General features: G+C 45.6%; 1 protein-coding gene across 2 annotated transcripts in view; it reads right to left on the bottom strand.

Moving 5' to 3' along the window:
• DHX57 (DExH-box helicase 57) overlaps window positions 1-19,530 on the bottom strand; it is a 42,013-nt gene that overhangs the window by 1,222 nt on the left and 21,261 nt on the right. For both annotated transcript variants that reach the window (XM_019480088.2, XM_059720301.1), the window contains 12 exons: window positions 17,691-17,896; window positions 15,639-15,755; window positions 14,838-14,934; window positions 11,815-11,988; window positions 11,309-11,509; window positions 8,466-8,742; window positions 5,300-5,395; window positions 5,122-5,205; window positions 4,224-4,361; window positions 2,986-3,060; window positions 1,546-1,680; window positions 74-274 (listed from right to left, as the gene is read on the bottom strand). In XM_019480088.2, coding sequence (XP_019335633.2) covers window positions 74-274; window positions 1,546-1,680; window positions 2,986-3,060; window positions 4,224-4,361; window positions 5,122-5,205; window positions 5,300-5,395; window positions 8,466-8,742; window positions 11,309-11,509; window positions 11,815-11,988; window positions 14,838-14,934; window positions 15,639-15,755; window positions 17,691-17,896 — 1,801 coding nt within the window. The remainder of the gene's footprint in view (window positions 1-73; window positions 275-1,545; window positions 1,681-2,985; window positions 3,061-4,223; window positions 4,362-5,121; window positions 5,206-5,299; window positions 5,396-8,465; window positions 8,743-11,308; window positions 11,510-11,814; window positions 11,989-14,837; window positions 14,935-15,638; window positions 15,756-17,690; window positions 17,897-19,530) is intronic.

Below are 19,530 nucleotides of genomic sequence, written 5' to 3'. Positions count from 1 at the left end.
AATAATAGGAACCTTCTGCACTGTGACCATTACAGATGCAAGGAAGGTTTGAAGTCCTTCCTCATTTCATTACCTGATGTGAGGCTGCTGCAAAACGAATCCAGCCATCATCAAGAGAAATGATAAACTCTCCTCTTTGCAGCTGTACATGAACCTGCCCTCCACCGAACAAGACTAGTGGGTACACCGACACCATGCTGCAGTCACGGACAAATACACGGCTGGTCTTGATCTTCTCATGATACACCAGGTATGGACTGTCAAAGTGTTTTGTCTGGACCACCAGAGCCAGATGGTTGAAGAAAGAGAAGTGTAAGAACATGGATTTTGTTAATGATACTGAGCACATAATTTACTCCATTAAGAAATAAACCCAATTCCCATTCACTTGCCAATATGGGTCCATGTGCTACCCCTAGCTCCTTGACCTAGACAGTTGTTAAGTGGGCCTCAAACCACAGTAGAGGCAGGAGAATGCATTAGTTTTGATTGCTCTCTCCCTTGGGCTTACACTATTAGTTTAGGGGTGCTCATGTTCTACATACTGTACTAGATGCTACGGAGGCTGTTTTGTATGATGGGCTCTGGCAACCAGGACAATTAAAAAAGGCTGGACACACAGTACATTCCTCAGTGCAGATGCTCATCAGAGACCTGTCTAGAGTTATTGCTGGCTTCTTCTGGTGCAGGGACCAAATGGCATTCATTTGCACTTCTAAAACTCGCTACTCAACATACACCACCCCCACATCCAATCTAATCCTGTCCCCCCCGGCCTCCCAGTGCCCTAGCAATGATGCCAGTCACCTGTCCCTCATCTACTTCATCAGTGCCTGCCCCACTTCTGCCCCGTCCCAAGTTTGCAGCATGCCCTCCTTGCACTGGTCCTTTGTGCCACTTTCTCCCCTCTTTTTTCACCTCCGCAATGCAGTCCAGAGGTAAAAAAAAACAATTGATGCTGCTGCCTGGGGTTTCCTCTCCCCTGCATAGGGTACAGAGGAGATTTTTCTGTGAAGTTTTAGTTCCTTCATATCATCTTTTAGAGTAGAAGTGATGAGCCAGGAAAGATTTATAAATAGTTCAACAGCTTTACAATGCCAATATACCTTTAATGATGTAAAATTGATTTTAACAGATAATTCGCACACTATTAAAACAGGGAATTTAGAGAGGGAGGGGTTTGAGTTCAGTCTTTGGAGAAGATCAGTTACATGAAAGAAGGGACCAGCACCCTATTGGTTTCCCCAGTGAAATATGGTCACTTATGTCAGAGTCCACACACTGCTATCTATTAGTGACTTCGTGATTGAGTGAGCACTAGGTAATAAAATCTTAAGAGTTCATAAGTGCTGTTCATATTCTGCCACCCCTAATTAGGGGAAAGAGTCATACCCAGTCACATTTTTCAATCATGCAGTTGACATATTTTTAAAACTGGTCAGTGCCCTAGTTTATAATCTCAATGTTATTTCTTTTAAATATAAACGATCTTTTTAAAAAACCGAGGCAACATCTTTTACTGAGCAGGAAAAAAAAACAACTTACCTGATAATTCACAGAGGAAGGATGAATATGAACATATCCATCATTTTTGGTTACAAATTTTAACTCCTCTGCTTTTGGTTGCATTTTAACAGCTCCTGTACTGGTTTTTTGATATTTTCCCTCTGGAGTTTTCACCTAAATGTAAAGAGAATAAATGGTGATGAAGCAAATTTGAGACAGTCACATGTAAATCTTTACTTGCATCTGTTACTAAATCAACAACATAAAATATTATAGGGCCTCACTAGGCATTCAGGTAGAGGTGTGACAGAATCCAAAGTATGATCCACACAACTATGCCTCCTGCCATGCCACGCATGCATGGCAGGAGGTGTGACTGATTGTAGGATCCAGCATCAGATCCTATCACTAGGGGTCTACTGAACTTGAGGCAGCCAGCCAATTTCATGGGGAGAGGCCAGGGCTGGCTGTCAATTTTGCAGGCTCAGAGCAGTGACACCCCCCAACCTAATTGGCTGAGGGGCCTCAGCAGTCCCATCCCTCCCCACATATTGCCAGACAGCCTGAAATCATGGCTTAATTACCCTGATTAAGCCTGGGGAAGTCATTAATCCATGCATTATTAAGCATGGATTAGTGGCATTCCCAGGCTTCATCAGGGTAATTAAGCTGCAGTTTCAGGCCATCCCCAAGCAGGGCGCTGTAAAAAAAACCAAAAACAAACTTACCAGCAAGTAGGAAAGTCCTGAAGTCTTGGAGCACAGAGAGGAGGGAAAGGTGGAAGGGGGAGGGCCAGGGAAGAGGAGCGGGTATGCTCGCAGCAGGCCTAGCACGCAGCATGTGTAGGGGAATTTACTGTGTGCTGGGCTGTCAGCCTGCTGCCCAGCCCCCATGCACAGTACTGCCAAGTTCAGCGCCTGCTTTGTTTTGTCCTACAGTGGTCACTGCCCCCTGGCTCCACCCTGGCTCCCAGGCAAGGAAACCTCTAACTGCTACAGTGGTACCTGCCCCCTGCAGCCAGTGGCTTACTCTGCTCACCAGCTCTTACCTGAGCTTGCAAGGGAGGGCGTGGCTGGCTAGCACCCTGCAGCCCCAGAGCTGGGGAGGCAGGGGCAGGGACAGACACATAGTGACACCCTCCTCCCCCCCAGCTCAGTAGGAGCCTGCCTGGGCACTGTGGCAGCAGCCTATTCTTACATCTCACCCCAACCATGTGCTTCAAGACTACAGGGCTTCCCATGTGCTTTTCTCCTTGTGGGTAAATTTATTTATTTATTTTTTCAGCAAGCAAGCCAAAAGTGTAGAGCCTGCCCAAAATCACAGGTTCTGAGAAAATCGCAAAATTGTGATTTTGGTAGGTCCCTACCAATGTTAAAATCAAAGCATGCAACATGAATCTGCTGCTCAAAGGGGAAGGGGACGTGAGCAGCGGGAAGTGGTGTATGTAATACAACAACAAAAAAAGAACGTCTCACTCACCTGGACCACATTAGGATACAGAGCAGCACATAACATTGCTGATATCAGCTTGATATTCTCTGCATTAGAGTTTGCCTGTGAAATGAACTGATGTATTCAGGACAACAGTGCCCAAGTTACACCTTACATGCTTCACACTTTATAGACTTTACACTAGAGACACACAAGCACACAATTTTTTGAATGTTTCACTGCAGAACGCTAAATGGCTGACACTCCAATACACCCTCTTTGAAGCTCACACTCATTCCATATTAGAAGCAAGTTGATAGTTCTTACATTTTCCCCATAGGTTTACACTACACTATTACCCTGAGTTAACCAACTGCCAACTAACTCAAGGTAGTTAAGGTGTGTAAAGGCTCATCTGGACACTCCTCAAATACTCGTTCCAGGCTACAGAGTGACTATTTCCTGGGGTAAATCATAAATCTGATTAGGTCAATGAACAAAGCACCATGGGATATATCTCTACAAGTCAACATGCCTTGTACATTTGAGTATGGTGCAGGTCTGGACCCAGCAGTTTGAAAGAAACTTTGTAGCATGGCTACAAAGGTTAACTGAAGGTAAGGTCTATCTAATGCAGACACAGCCAGTAACTGACCAAAATGAGGACATGAAGGGCCTGTGGCAGCTTGGATAAGCCAAAGCATTGCTCATCATCAGGAAGAGACATTTGGAGATTTTAGCTGTAGCTGCATCTAAAAGTGTTCAGAACCTTGGGTTGATGCAACTCCAGTACCACCCTTCCACTGCTTCAGGGCCGAAGAGACCAGGCTGAGAGAAAAGAGCTGTTCCTCTCCAGGATAGACTTTGCAATAGCCACCTACACATGCACTAGCAGTCCACTGGGAACTCTATATGGCTAAGGCAGGAAGGCTCCTACTTGTTACTGGCAGTTGCTGTGGCAGCCCCAAACCATGGAAACCACAAGCCATGCCATGTGGCCACGCAGCTTTTCACTGTAATTACACATGCATACCAAGGATTTAGTCTTGGAGAATAAAAGATATAAGAGACCTCAGAAACTGAGTGTTCTCCCAATCTCCACCCCCAAAGCCAAGCCATAATGCTAGTCTCCCAAGAGTAATGGAGGAGAGTTGGTCAACATAAAGAAGAAAATGGTGATCACCACTGAGGCAGTGAGGCATGCACACCAGACCCAAATTAACTCTCAATGCAAAGGTCAATTAGAGGCCACAGAATCAGTTTAAGATCACTAACACTCCAGTTACCTCTTCTCCTGTAGCATCCAAAACACCATCTCCTCCTTGGAACCACCTCTTCTCCATGTCCCTGGCTCTCAAGCCCTCCTTCACAAATCCAATATCAGAGAGTAGCTCTGTGAATTGCCTTTTCAGGCTAGCTATTTCCTACAAGCAAAAAAATATATATTTTTTAAAAGGTTCTATTTTTTATTATTTTTACTGAATTGCTCAGGCTGAAATACCAAGTTGCAAGAACAAGCTATCTGTGGTGGAAGCCATCACCTCCACCTATTTTCATCACTTGCAGTAAGAAAACTGATGCATGTGCAGTTCCTCAGTTAAAGAGGATCTCCACCACAAGAGGCTGTCCAATGAAATATTATAGTGCTGTGGGCGCCATCCTTTTTGGCAAGTGTGCCACAAATTAAGCCCTGTGCCCTCCCCAAGTAACAGTCCAATCCCCTTCTCCTGCCTAACCTACTCCTCTGCTTTCTACTCCCTACCCCTCCCCAATCTCTCACATGCCACAGACAGAGGCTACCCATAGCACTTATGGTATATAAGCTTAGCCATCCCTGTTATAGTGCAGGCACTGCAACCATAGCAGCTAAGGTTGGAACCTTCTCATACCACTTATAACTACAATCTTTATTATTATTCAGAATCTTTCAAACCAGTTTTTTTTGGGGCTGAAGTATTCTAGCTTTGGTTTAAACCTAGAGTTGATTTAAATTAAATACCTGCTAATGCTAGGATTATAGGCTGAGGGAGCTGGTCAAAATTTCAGTAAGTAACGTTTCATTTTCCTGGGTGAACCAGATAGGAAGGGCAAGAACAGGGAAGAAGAGTAGGTGGAATAATAGAAGGTGGAGATTGTTGTATATTTTTATTAATCCAGAAAACTGTTGAGTTAAATGCAACTTGCCTGCAGAACTCTTCCTGATAAAAAATTCTCCCTGCAGTAGCTATAACTTGCATGAGAACTCTCTTTGGTGCTCAGGCGCCACCCCTAAACAACAGAAAAATATAAATTTCAATATATTGTGCAATTCTACATTGCAGCTCTTCCAAATTTTTCACTTAGGCCATTGATTTTAACTTACCTTATAAGCCTGAAGAAGAGCCAGATAATCACTATTTCCTATGGCAAATTCCAGTTTCTTTTTATTTGCTTCCTCCCGTTTATCCCATGGAGACACCTAAATAGATACATGGACACATTTCATCTCTTTTTTTTCTTTCCCAACTGAAAACAGGTTTTTTAATACCAAAGGATACATTGTGTATATGAGATCAGTAAGGTGTCAACTGCTCATCTCCAAGAACATCAGAACTGTACATAAGCAGTAACTTAAATATCTGGCTATGCTGCTTTTGCAGACCCAATGCTAAAACTTTTAAGTTGGAATTAACTGTTTTCAGAATCATTCCAAAGCAAAGTAGCCATTAGAGAGAGATGCATCCACTGACCCTGGATTCAAATTTGTAATAAAGTTTACTCCCTTCAGAGTTCTCTGCTTCCCTTCAGCAGCTCTAGGTAATACAACAATAGACCTCCTAACATCTGCTCTAAGTACTACAACTATTGAGAAACTGAAAGAAACTGTATCAGTGTGCAGTGGAATCAGAGGACAGTGATTCGATTTGAAGATTTGGATCGCTGTCCTGAATCAATTCAGCTGAATAAGCTTTGGAAGATTTGGCGCTGATTCAGAGATTCAAACTGGCTGGGGAGAGGCAGGCACAGCCAGGCAGCTGCAGGGTCTCCCGTGGCTCCTCCGACTGTGCCTGCCTCTCTCCGGGCAGGGGGAGCCACGGGGAGAAGCCCCCATGGTTGCCCTGCCGAGTCCCAGCCCAGTTCTAGCACTTAGTATTAAAAAAAAAACCCAAAAAACAAAGCCCTGCACTCACTGCAGGAGTGGCGATTGGGGCCTCTGGGCACTTGTGGCAGAGCACCCCCATTCAGTGTAGGGCAGTAGGGATCGCCCTCCCCGCTTGGTACCCGTGCAGCAGCTGCCCCATGGTGTGGGTTCAGCACGGCTCAGCAGGGCGCCACACACTCCCTGGGAGCTGAGGCCACTGGAGCCAAATGCTGCTGGGCTACAGCTGACACGCGGAGCTGCCCCAGATCCCAGACAGCGCACGGCACCCTGCCAAGCCATGCTGCACTCACACAATGTGACAGCTGTGGTGTGGGTGCCAGGGGAGGAGGGCAGGGCAATCCCCACTGCCCCCAACTGCGCAGGGGGGCTTCTCTGCCACAAGTGCCCTGAGGCCCCAATCGTCGCTGCCAGAACCAGTGAATGCAGGGCTTTTTTTTTTTTTTTTAAAAAGAGGCTGGGGCTGGCCAGGGCAGACATGGGGGCTTCTCCCACAGCTCCTCTGGCTGTGCCTGACTCTGCCCTATGGGGCTATGCCCTACTGCCGCTTGCCCAGCTGGCATGGTGGGGGGGTGCGATGCAGGTGTGGCTTGCTCCGGCCAGCTCCCAGTGCTGCCACACCCGCATCAACACTGGGAGCGGGGGCTCTGTGCTGCTGCCATTTGCCAGCTGGCGTGGAAAACATGGGGTGCGGGCGTGGCAGCGCTGGGAGCAGGGGCTTTGCCCTGCTGCCACTTGCCCCCTTCTGTCCAGAGCAAGTCGTGCCCACATCCCACTCCCCTGCCCAGGCTGGGCAAGCGGCAGCAGGGCAGAGCCCCACTCCCAGCGCTGCCACGCCTGTATCCCTTGCCCCCCATTCCTTCCCTGAGTAACGTACCCCCCCCCGCCCTGGCTGGGCAACTTGTCGCAGCCCCAGCCCCAATCCCTCCCTCTCGCACACCCCTTCCCTCCCCTCTCCCCCAACCTCAACAGACTTACCAGCTGGAAGCAGCCGCCCAGCCTGTTTGCCTGCAGCCACCCAGCCTATTTAGTCTATGGATGAATCTCCAAATTGGCTGAAGCTTTTCTGAATCGATTCGGATGCTTCAAATCAATCTGGAGCTTTTACTTGGTCTCCTGATTCAATTAGGATTCGGAGATTCAGTCCCCAAATCAGGCCGAATCTCCTCTGAATCGAATCAGCTACTGAAGCTTCACACTGCCCTACTGATAAGCAGGTTTTCTTTCTCTTCCACAGAATTGGCTCTGCATATTTTCTATTAGAGAGAACCCCAAATTCATAACTCTTCCACTTCTAACTGGGAACAAATGTCTGACACCCTTAATGTTTTTAAAGGGAATGTCCCAGTGCCTGGCAACAAGGGCAATGCAAACGCAAACTTGTGACTCTGTTCCACAAATGGAGGATAGTTATGGGATTGGGCAGTGAAGAATTAAATTTAAACAAAGGAATTCTGCAGTCAGCGTATGACACTTAACAGTTATACTGCTCTAGAAAGCTGGTAAGACGCAGGCTTCTACAGTAAGGGATTTGCAGAGGTAAGTTCACGAATAGAAGACCCTGTTGCAAGGCCTACGGTGTCTGTTCATAGTTGGGCCTACTTGTGCTATGAGCTGTAGCTGACAAAAATATGCAGTGACAGGGCATGCACAGTCCCAGTGTTTCATGCAAGGCTGTGTACCACTATAGGCAGGCAATTAAAAATAATAGAACCACTGCATCTACAGATCCAGCAGCTGATCTTAAAAAACAAACTGATTTGTATGCATGTATAGCCTGAGATCAGAATTTAACTCTGTGTATAAATCTCATATCTGGCAGCTTTTAATTATAATCATTACACTTCATGTAGCTGTTTCCAAAAACAGCAAGCCCAGACATTGACTACAGTTTCACCAAAGCCACCTGATTGCAAATAATGTACTAATTATCTTTCCTGACTCAGCAAGAATTTAAAAAGGACGTTTCACATTGCAGTTAATATTCGGATTATTTCAATTCTTGATCAATTTCTTGGCTATTGTTTTGCCAACATTATTTCTGTATCCATTTGCACTCCTAATATGTCCAATAACACTGTCATTTGGAAACAGTTAATTACTTTGGCTCAAAACTAAGCCCATCATCCAGTAAAATAGGTTCTTTTATTTGGAATTGAGCTGTTCTTAATACTAAAGGGGTGATGCTGTGCATTTGCTTGTATCAGGTCTCTTTTCTGTCATGAGAGACAAGCATTCCCTGCTAATCTAAGAATACACTATACATAGTAAGCGAGGTTGTTAGGACACGTAAAAGTAATATGTAGTTTTACATAGCAATGTTTACTTATGGATGCAACATCACATTCAAGTCTTGGCACACAGAAATGTGTTATCATGGAATACTTACAAAAGGTGACTTAAAGGCCAGACTTGCTGCTATGGTTAATGCTGGATCCAGACAACGGAAAATGGCACCAAATAGCATTAGCTTTCCAATCCTTACATCGACAGGCAGGGAAGCCAAGTGGTATCCCAAAGGGGTGAGCTTTTCATCTGAAGTTAAGGCTCCTAGGTCCTGCAGTCGCAGTTTTGATGCACTCAGAGATTCCATTCTTGGAGGCTCAATCAGCCGCGATAAGACAGACTGAAGGCTTTGTGCAGAAAACATCTCCAGAATCTTAATTCTTAGAAAAAGATGACAATTTAGTTTGCTTTCACTGGGCAAAGCTAAAAGAAACACTTGACTAAGAATGTCTTCCCCAAGGTTTTCTTTCTAAACAGCACTTGTCAACTGAAACATGTCATCCAGTACTTTATGTTCTAGAGTCTAGACTGACTCACTACAGACTACCTGAGACATTTCAAGAGCCTGACTCTTTATCTTCAAATTTCCTGATAGGCAAGGACCAAAGTATTACAGTCTCTTCCCTGCACTCACTGCCATAGCTGCAGCCAAAGTGGGGAAAGCACCTCAGTAACCTGCAGTGAGGGAGACCAGGACAAGCTGATATCTAATTGTCTTTGCAGTTGGATGTCAGGCTTGTCTTTTTGTTCCTCCTGGGAGGGGGCCAGGAAGATAGGAATCCACTCAGGGAGCTGTCTGACCTGATCAGGGGAGGTTTTTGATTCCACAGGACCTGCTTCAGGGCCAACCAAGTCAAAGGAAAGACTCCCATTTATCTTTGTGGGCTCTTTGTTCTTTACTGTCATAAAACATGTCTTCACATAACTGGCATTGGCCAGTGTCCTAGAAAGTTTCCCTTTTGTAAAGAAGCATATCGAATGAAACGGCTTTAAAGGTCCCTGTCATACCAAAACCGCAGTTGTGTTTAATATAGACCAACGATTCCCAAACACAAGCATGCCATGACAGCTGTTGCAAGTATGCCGTGAAAAAAAAAAAATTTTTCTTTTTTCTTTTTTTATTTAACCTGAAGGGTAGTGTGCATGCAGAGCAGGGCGCAGCAGAATCTAGCATAGGCATGCCCCATTGGTACAAGCAGGGCACAGTGGTGGCAGTGTGCAAATGTTTGGTCCCAGTGCAGCCCCCCAGTAGTTGGAAGATGCAGGCCTACCACAGCTGGGAAGCTGGGGGCGGGGAGAAGTGACAGTGGCAGCAGGACCAGATACCTGGAAATTGCTGCTGCTGCTATGCCTTGCTTGCATTCCAGAGACATGGCTATACCACACACCTGGGAGCTCAGCACTATTCTCTGTTGCACCCATGGGGGGCTTCCACCACTGTGCAGGTAGATGTGAGTCCCCCAACCCCTTCCCCAGTCTGGATTATCAGCAGCAGGTCCCACCCCCACCCCCTCTCATCCAGGTCCCACCCCCACCATGTTGAGCTCTGGGGAACTCTTGTTAACAGGTGTCCGTGGGTTCCCCTCCCTCGAGAGGGGATTTCGCCTGTGCCTACACCCCTGCCACTTAATTCCAGCTCTCCAGCTCCTTGGTTGTAGCCAGCATGCGGCTTTCAGCCATGGCGGAGCTGCATCTAAACCAGATATCTATAAACGGTTTATGCCACTGCTGTTGCTTTTCCCTCCTCCCCTTTTTGGCTGTAAGAGTGAAGTGTACTGCCAATTTTAATGCAGAAAAAAGTGCACCCCAGGTATCAAATTTTAGGAAACAGTTATGTAGACCAGTAGTGCTCAACCTTTTGGCTGGCGAGTCAGGTCTGGCTGGTGGTCCTGATCCAGCACTGAGGGCATGTGGCAGGGCCTTATCCAGCTGCACATAGGACGGCAGGGTGGGGTTGCAGCCCAGCCCCAATTTTTTCCCATGGAGGGAGAAGGGCCTTGGCCTGGCCTCAACCCAACCCCACTTGTGGTGGGGGGTGGTGAAGAGAGCATGGCCCAGTCCAAACCAAGCCCAGCTGTGGGGGGGAAGAAGGGAACTTGATTTGGCCCCAACCCAGCCCTGCTGGGGAAGAAGAAAGGAAGAGTGGCCTGGCCTCAATCAAGCCTTGCAGGAGGGAGGAGGTCATGGCCCAACCCCGTGGGAAGGGAAGGGGAGGGGAGAGGGGCATGGCTTGGCTCCCAACCCAGCTACACAGAAACAAGGTGGTGTGGTTTGGCTTTGACTCACCACAGGGCTACGGTTTGGGAATCTGGCAGCAGGGGAGGGTGGCAGTATTAATTGCCACTGCTCTCCTCCACCAAATTCCCCAACCCTGGGGGAGCCCTGCAGGCCACATGCCAAGGCTCCATGGGTTGCATTTGGCCTGTGGGCTGGAGGTTGAGCACCCCTGATGTAGACTGGTTCCACTGCACAAAAAGCTTTGGTAGTTCTTCCCAAGAAGTATGTATGTTTTAAACCAATGAAAGGGAGGCAAGTTTGGAAGAGAGGATAACATCCTTCCAGCACTTGACCAGAAGAGAAAATAGGACAGTTCATCTCATTAGGGGCACTTTTGTTTGCAAGTGCAAGTCAAGGCACGTAGTACGAGAAGCCTGGGTGTAAGGGAGAAAGGAGCTGAAAGAAGTGCGTGCAGCAGCATGGTGGGTGGGAAGGATGAGCTCCTGACAAGGGTGGTAGTCAGCAAATTATCAAAAAGTGTGCTGACCAGAGTGGAGCGTGGTGACTCCACAACACTGGATGTGTGTGAGAGAGAGAGAGAGACAGAGAGAGAGAGAGAGAGAGAGAGAGAACACAACCTGATAATATCACCATTATAATCTCCCACTGGTGGCAGAGGACTTCTTAGAGAATAACTCTTTAAGGTAAACTCCAGCAAGGATAGTTTACCTGAGGCAGAGTTGTTCCAAAGGCACTCTTTGTATTTCAGGCAACTGCTGCTTTATAAGCTGGTGACTATAGTGATGGCTACTGAAAAGATGAAAGCAAACTCCAGAAGCTACACGGCCTGCTCGCCCCTTCCTTTGCAAAGCATTGGCTTTGGACACAAATGTATCTTCCAAACTTTCCATTCCTTTGCTGGGATCATACCTGCAAAAGAAAACAAAGCGAAAATGACTGAGGACGGTAATGTTTCAGTTCAAGAATGCTGGGTATTAACACTGGACCTCCAGTGGAGGAGTGCCACCAGCTTCTAGAAGAGAGCAACCACTAACACCAAGGATGCAAGTGGAGTTTACCTGGAATTTGACTGAAGTCAACAATTGCTGGGTTCAGAATAAAGCCCTTGTACATTTTCTCAAACTCTTAAAATAGGGCATTTAAGAACCTTAAATGAACAGCATGCAGAACATGACATTTTCCAAGACCATATTCCATGAAAATAATTCTTGTACCTTTTCTCTTTCATTTTGCCTGAATCAATCACATAAATAATATCATCAATAGTGACGGATGTTTCTGCGATATTTGTAGAGATGATTATCTTGGTGACTCCTACAGGAGGCTTAAGGAACACAGACTGCTGTTCTTCACTGGACAGTGAGGAATGAAGTGGTAAAACAACACACCTAGAAGAAAAAAAAGGGCATGCTTTCCTTTCCATTATTTTTCCTTCCTGATATCAGTCTGTTTACACATGCTTTAGTCCATAGAGCATTACACAGATACTCATTTACAAAGTGGAAGTTATATTTAAATGGCTCCTATCCCAACCTCTGAGTATTCCTCAACATTTTCTGAATGAGGGCATGAGGACCTGTGGAGTACATCTTCTGTGGGTTTCAGGGATAAAAATCTACCACACCATGTTTCACCCTTGGCTTTTCTGGTGGGTACAATGACCAGGCAGAATGTAGCCCTATAAATTTACACGTAAGTATGAAATAAATGGACTGTATTAACACACCAGGACATGGAAAACTGCCTGGATGAAAAGAAGCAATGAAAATAGGACACTGTCCCCGATGTGAAATCAGCTATCTTGGTTTTCTTTTCTCTCTTCAAAGTTCAGCCTTTAGGCCTTCAAGGAATGCTGTCATAGGTTTACATACCTCACCCTACTGTGGCCACAGGGCTTCCCTTAACACATACTCTGGGAAAGAAAGAAGCATGCTTAGGGGGATGGGATTCTGTCTCTAATGGAAGGGCCTGCAAGCAGTGATCTTGTGAGCAGCTGTGTGTGAAGGATCCCCTTTCCTTCCCTGAAGCAGATGAGAGGTCCAGTCAGGATTTCTGCTTTGGAAGTTCATCTGTTTTTCTGTTCCCAAAATTCCTTTCCTATTCACTCACATAGTAGTGATGGAGTCTACATGCCTTAGGTGATACACTGGCTTGCACATCTTTATCACTGACCTAGAGACTGACATTAAAGCAGTCAGCACAAGCAGGGCAGCCAAAGAGTTTATACAAGTCCTTCTGAGACCATTACTTTATTCTGCTGATGAGTTTAGTGATCACAACACATTTGACTGAGGTCACTTAACCTAACCAGGAAAAAACTTAGTTTAGATGTAATATTTGGACAGTGATCCAAATTACACTGGAATAGTTTTCCTTGCAATATTAGCTTGTCTTTAATAGATATTGATTTTTTTCTTGCCCATCCCTACAAACATCTCAACTTTTTTCCTTAAAATCACACAACATTTTAGCATATTACTAGATGCAGAATTTTTTGAAGTAGAAAACAAGGTAAAAGGTAAAATTAAACCTCACCTTTTTTAGCCTTCCATTGGATTGCTATAGCTGGTGCATAGAGACAATGTACATGGCACAAAGACTAGCTAGGCCAGATATCAGCAACCTAGGGTCCATGGGCTGCATTCAGCCTGTGAGGAAATTTAATCTGGCCTGCCACAGCTCAGAGAATTAGCAGCATGCTCCAGTCACAGTAGCAGGGAAGATAATCTCAGGGTCCTACTGCCAGCTTCCATTAGTTTGTTCTTTCTGCTGCTGCAGAAGAGCAAACCCCAGGGTCCTAGAGCCTATCTTTTCCTATCCTTTTCTATCGCAGCATCTGCCAATCCTCAGAAGGGTTTTAAGGGGGTGTCGCAGGGCACTAAGGTGCTTGCTCCTCTTAGAGCAGAGATAAGAACCCAGATGCAGGTTACCATGACAACCGGTTAATGAGGGAATTGGCCGCACTTGCACCTGGTCAGCTGGCTGGAGGAGGCAGGGCCCTAGGCCCACACAAACCCCAGGGCTGGGACCAGGGAGTTAGTTCCCTACCTGCAGCTGAAGGGGAAGGAGCCTTCAGGAAGGAAGGGCCCAGAGAGATGGGGTAGCTGGCAGATATGCCACCCTTAGAACAAAGGGGACACCAGGAGCCCATAAGGTATCCTTGCCTGCTAGACACTGAACCTCAGAGACGGAGTTTTACTCTTTTAAAGGGGCAGAGCATGACTTGAGTTCTGTGTTATATTGCAGCCCAGGGACTCATGGTGGTTGGCTGTGGTTGGTGTGCTGTCTGATAACACTGGTGGTTTAGGTGAGGCTATTTGGGGAAGGAGGAGGCCTCATTGGGGGCCCACTACAGTGTGGGGACCCTGGCGCCAGCGAGGCGCAGAGCGAGACAGGGCTGCGGACAGCCCATGCACCAGCAAGGCACAGAGCGAGATGGGGGGCCAAATTACAACAAGACCTAGACCGGACAACGTTGGTACAAGCTGCGAGGCTTGGGGTGTGGTAGAGGGGTGGTTGGAGCCACACATATGGCCCATAAGGCTAAGAGATTCGGGAACCGTCCACAGTGAAGCAGGATGTCAAGGGGTCTCGAGACAACAGGGCTATTAGGATCTAGCCAGACTGTGTCCAAAACTAAAGCTCAAGGGCAGCCTCCCTATATTCATCATACCAACAAGACCTGGCGGGTGAGAACGAGGGTGCTTGTAGGGCAAAACTGACAGGTTTAAGGACCTGGGGATGACACGGCCACCCCTAGGCACCCCACCCTGCTAAAGTGGGTAAAGGGTGGGGAATGACAGGAGCTAGTTTGCAAGCAGTGATCCATGGTGGCAAGAGGATGCCACCACTGAGCTAGGCTGCTAAACAACACTCATTGCTAGGGTAGCTGACAGATTCCACAAATTACTAAATTAGGTTTAATTTTGGTCATGAAAACATCAATTTTCCCTTCTCCAACTTGAGGACACTGGTCTAAAGCTTCCATCACCAACATGCCATATGTGCCTGTGCTGTGCTAGTTAGAAAGAACCTATTCCAAAGGAACAGAAGTAAACAGCCAGTGGTACATAAAGGTTCACCCCTTTGCCACCTGCCTCAACCTTTCAATAATCTTCATTTGCAACTGGCTTGAGATATTAAAGTTTGTGTAGACTGCAGCAATATCTTTAATAAATCAGTTTCTTTCTACTTTAATTCAACAAAATGGTAAGTTTTAGGACACCTTTTGACTTACCGCTTACTATGTCTATTATTGAAAAGGGCATTTGACTGCAGCTGCTCATAAAGCATCTTAATTTCTGCTAGACCAGGCAAAAATACCAAGACAGCACCTAAAGACACAGGCAAAAAGAGAATAGAGGAGTTTGGATAAAAAATATTATTAGACAAGAACACTCTGAGAGTGGACAAAGGCCTGAGTCCAACCAGAACAGTACTCTGCAGTGTGCTGTATGAGCTCATAAGCAGCAGTGGTCCCTGTTCCAAAGAACTTGCAATCTAAGCCAGGTGTTGGCAACACTTTCCAGTCTAAACTGGGGGCTGGAATGACCCAGTTTGGGTTGGAGTTGGGCAGGCATTAGAGCCCAGCTGCCACTGCTACTTCTTCCCATGATTCAGCTGCAAAAGTCCCCCTCTGCCACAGCCTATCCTGCTCAACTGCAGCATGACATGGGCAGAATTCCGCCTCTGCCACAGCCCCAGGTGGCTTGGCATGGGGAGAGTTCTCGACTGCCAGATGCTGCAAAAAACCATAGTTCTGTGGGCCAAAACAAAGGCTCCATTGGCCAGATCTGGCCTGCGGGCTGTAGGATGCTGACACCTGGTTTAAACAGACAAGACCACGTGTTTGTTCTGTCCATCCTACAGAAACAAAGGGCTCTCAACTCTGAGAAAGTCAAGTGGAGAGAATCAAGTAAAATCAGAAATTGTGGAAATTAAGATTAGCGCAAACATGTCAACTTGACAGAATTCACCCAAATGCATAAACATTAGGTGAATTTCCCTCTGTTCAAACCATAATGGGCAATCATGTTACCTGGTGGGTATGAGTGTTTACCACTGACTATCCACTCCAGTAAGTCCTCTATTAATTCAAGATTAACTTTGTCGAAATCCATGGCAGCCATTGTTTTTAACACTGATTTACTAACTTCTGAAAGAAAAAAATAGAATACATCAGGAGCACAGAGGTAAGTCCATGTCTAATAACATATGACATACAATACAGTGAGACATGGCTACACAAAGAATTAAACCTTTGGTCAGAGGCTATTCTGTCCTATAGATTTAGCTGAAAGGGCTCAGGATGCTAATATTTGAGTGTTATCTCTTATCTCCTCCTCCACTTGGTTCTTCTACTCATTGACACTTTTCTCTCTGACCCTCTTACTCACTAGACTGCTTCCATTTTATTTTACTCTTTTTCCACTCAGCTTTCTCACATTTCATTGGGTCTCATGTACTCCTTAGGACCTTTGGATGGCTCAGCCTGTGCACCCCCAGACTGGAATCAGACAGGACCTGGAATCACCACAGAGCTAAAAGAGGTCTTACACCCACTTAATGACTGACACCTGAGCCTCCAGGACTCCAATCACAAGCTCTTTCTTCCATTTCTCAGAATTTCAGTCCTCCAAAGGAAAAAAGACCTTCTCACCCATGACCACCTCCCCCACCAACAAAAAAACAAACTCCAAAACAAAAAAAGACGTTATCCTTCAGGGCTACCAGAGCCATCCTACAAGAGGCAATCCCAGAGCTGTGCATCATAAATTACAATGGAAGGAGGGAGTGGGTGACATGATTAAATCTTATTCTGCCACTCACTAACAGGTCAAAATATATCTTCAGCAGTATCCAACAAAAGCCCTGGCACTATCACTACAGATTGTTCTAGCTTGCAAAGGCAGGAATCTGAAGACTTCAAAGCACGTGTGCTCAAAGTGAACAACCAGGGGTGTGTGGAACTCTTTTAGAGGACATGTGGAAGGAAATATTTTGAGAACCTAGCAGCAGGAAGATTTAGGTGTGGATTTAGATTTAGGATCTGGCTCATGAGAAAGCCCCCTCTACATATTATAGGTATCACACAATTAACTGGTCATCTGTGTATTTACCTTAAGACCAGCTACACATGCAAAGTACTTATCACACAATAAAAAGCCCCAACCAGCTATAAAGTTAAATCTCAAAAATGTGTACTAAACTTTATAGCTGGTTGCTACTGAGCTTTAATTTCCACATGTAGCAGTGTCTCCTCTACAGCTGGGATGCACCAGGCCTAGCATGAAACCCCTGAGTCAGGGGACTGTGGCAGCTGTGATCCCCAAGGCTTGGGGGTGCATGAAAGCCCCCAGGGCAAAGGGGATCATGGCAGCTGCAATCTCTGTACCTGAAGGGGCTCAGTCCCAGCTGCATGACATGTGCAGCCAGAACCCAGAGTCTCATGCCTGACAAGGTCAGGGCTGGGACCAAGAGTATGGCGCAGGTGGGACCAAAAGCCCCGTCAGGTGCCGGGATTGCATCTACCATGATCCCCTTGGCCCCCTCGGGTCAATAATTGAGTGTGGGACTCTCAATCCCAGCTGCGCATGGTCCCCCAAAGGGGGCTTCCAGCTGTGGGAGCCTGTTTTTTGCCAATGCAGGCTCCCCCTACACCAGCAATAAAGGCGCAATTGGATCTGAAGCAGAATCCCACAATTGCACCTCCTGCCATGCATGTGTGGTATGGCAGGAGGCACAATTGTGTAGATCACACATTAAATCCAGTCATGCCTTTACCTGTACATGTAGAGGGGGCCTAAGATACTTAAAAAGGAATAGTAATATAATAGGTTATTGCTCAAACCAGTCCTTTATCATATGCTAAGAATTGTCTGAGGCCAGTATTTCCTGTAGTTTAGTGGCCTAACTGTAAAACAGGATTTATTTTAACTGACAGTGGGTTTTTGATCATATGGTTCTACTGTCATGTTTAGCTTCAAAGCCATGACACTTCTAATTATGAAAATATGTGATATACATTCAAGGACACCACTTTGGTTTGTCAATAAGCCATTGTGATAGCTTTAAAAGATACGGAGATTACCTTTGTAACGTATTAGGAGCTGTTTTAAAGTTAACTGCTGGTCTGGGACTGAATCCTTGACAGTCATGTCATCCTGGATAAGGCCAGCATGCCTCAGATCCTCCTCTACTTCTTCAAGAGCAGTTCTGCTGTGTCTTGCTCTAAGTTTCTCATTAGAACCATGCTTCATGTTCCGCCTATATGGACTACCATCCTCTAAGACATATCTGAATATAAGCAGAGAATTCAAGCGTGTGGAAAGAAGTTGCTTTTAGTCTCCTTTGAACTGTTAATATGAGAAGCTGACATACCTATCACCATGTTATATAAAAGCCTTACAAATTTATATGAAGAATGAGTAGGCCCTAAGTTTTCATTTCTGTCACTCTTAGGACCAAGTAAGAGTACTAGAAATTCAACTTCACACTTAGGTTTCTATTCTTTTATCATCCTTTCCAAAACCAGGAAGAGCAGTAATTTAAATACAAAAAGCTTTGTTGAGTATGTCTTGCTTTTTATTCTGAAGCAGATGAAAATTTTGGTTGCTCTAAACTCTTGGGTAAAGAGGTTCCTGAGTAGCTGGCTGACTGCCAAACAAGGCCTCATCTGCAGCTCACAGCAGTCTTTCTTGGCATAACGGCTCACTGATTTTGAGGTTCAGAACTACCTTGGTGGGGTCTTGGTGGCTGTGACAGAGGTCTTTCTTGGCATCATGGCTCACTGATTTTGAGGTTCAGAACTACCTTGGTGGGGTCTTGGTGGCTGTGACAGAGGTGCTCTGAGATACCTAGGAGATGGTCCATTGAGTGTCCCCAAGATTACGAATTGGATCCCACAGTTCAACACCCAGCCAAGTGCTACAGCAACTAAACTGCGGGCAATTTGCAACTGACTGAACAGCTTTCCATCTGAAACAGGACAGCTGGGAGTGACTCTGCAGCTACATCTGACAAGAAGAATCCTTGTCTAGTCCATTGACATGGCATTTAAGTTTAAGAATTTAAGAAAAATTCTTTACATGGCAGCCTGTGTTTCCTTTCTGTTTTTTACCATCAGCACTGAAGTCTACCTTTATGTTTCTTGTGTCACAGGACATCTAAGAACTACTAAAGATTTGTGAAATGATGCCAATATATTTGTGAGAGCTACTGAATATATGATAGTAATGTATTACCACGTGTTTCACATTTTGACTTTCTGGCTAGGAAGAAAATTTTCAGCTGAATTTTGTAAGCTTCTCCATAAGCTTAATGGGACAGGCCATCATCGCAGGGCCTTCTTGCACTGGAAGAGCAGTTCTCCTGCCAGCCTGAAAGTGTTGGTGGTCAGATCAAGAAGGAGTTCATGCTAAGCCTACATTCATATCCAGCTTGAAATTCAGACCTAATGATCTTCTGTGCGACTTCCAGCAATGCTAAATATAGTAATGTATTTTAAGACCTATTTCAATGTATTTGGTTTAAACTTAAACAGCATCAAAGATGCCTCAAACTGAAGGAGTTTCCAAACCCTGGTCTATTCAAATCTTTCCAGTTTTTGTATCTGTTGTGTTGGAATACGAGTTGAAGTGCACAATAAAGAATATCATGGAATTGCACCTATAAAAAAAAAAGACAGGTCACAAACCCCAATAAAGACATGACCTTAAATAAAAGAAGGTCCAGAAGACTGACAGCACTTGAGAACTGGTAAACTTTTCAGGGGAGGGACCATTTCTAATTATTGTTGATCTTTGCAGTGTCTAGTAAAATGTGCCCAATTCTTGACTGTGACCTTTGAACGGTCCTAGACTACAAGCAGAGGTATAGTTTTAGAATAAACAGCATCATCAAATATTGAGGTCTAAGATTACAGGTAAGAA

This window comes from Alligator mississippiensis, chromosome 1, assembly GCF_030867095.1.
Source record: "Alligator mississippiensis isolate rAllMis1 chromosome 1, rAllMis1, whole genome shotgun sequence".
Classification (NCBI taxonomy): Eukaryota; Metazoa; Chordata; order Crocodylia; family Alligatoridae; genus Alligator; species Alligator mississippiensis.
Note: the sequence above shows the minus strand (reverse complement) of the source record. Positions and strands in the feature narration are given on the sequence as shown.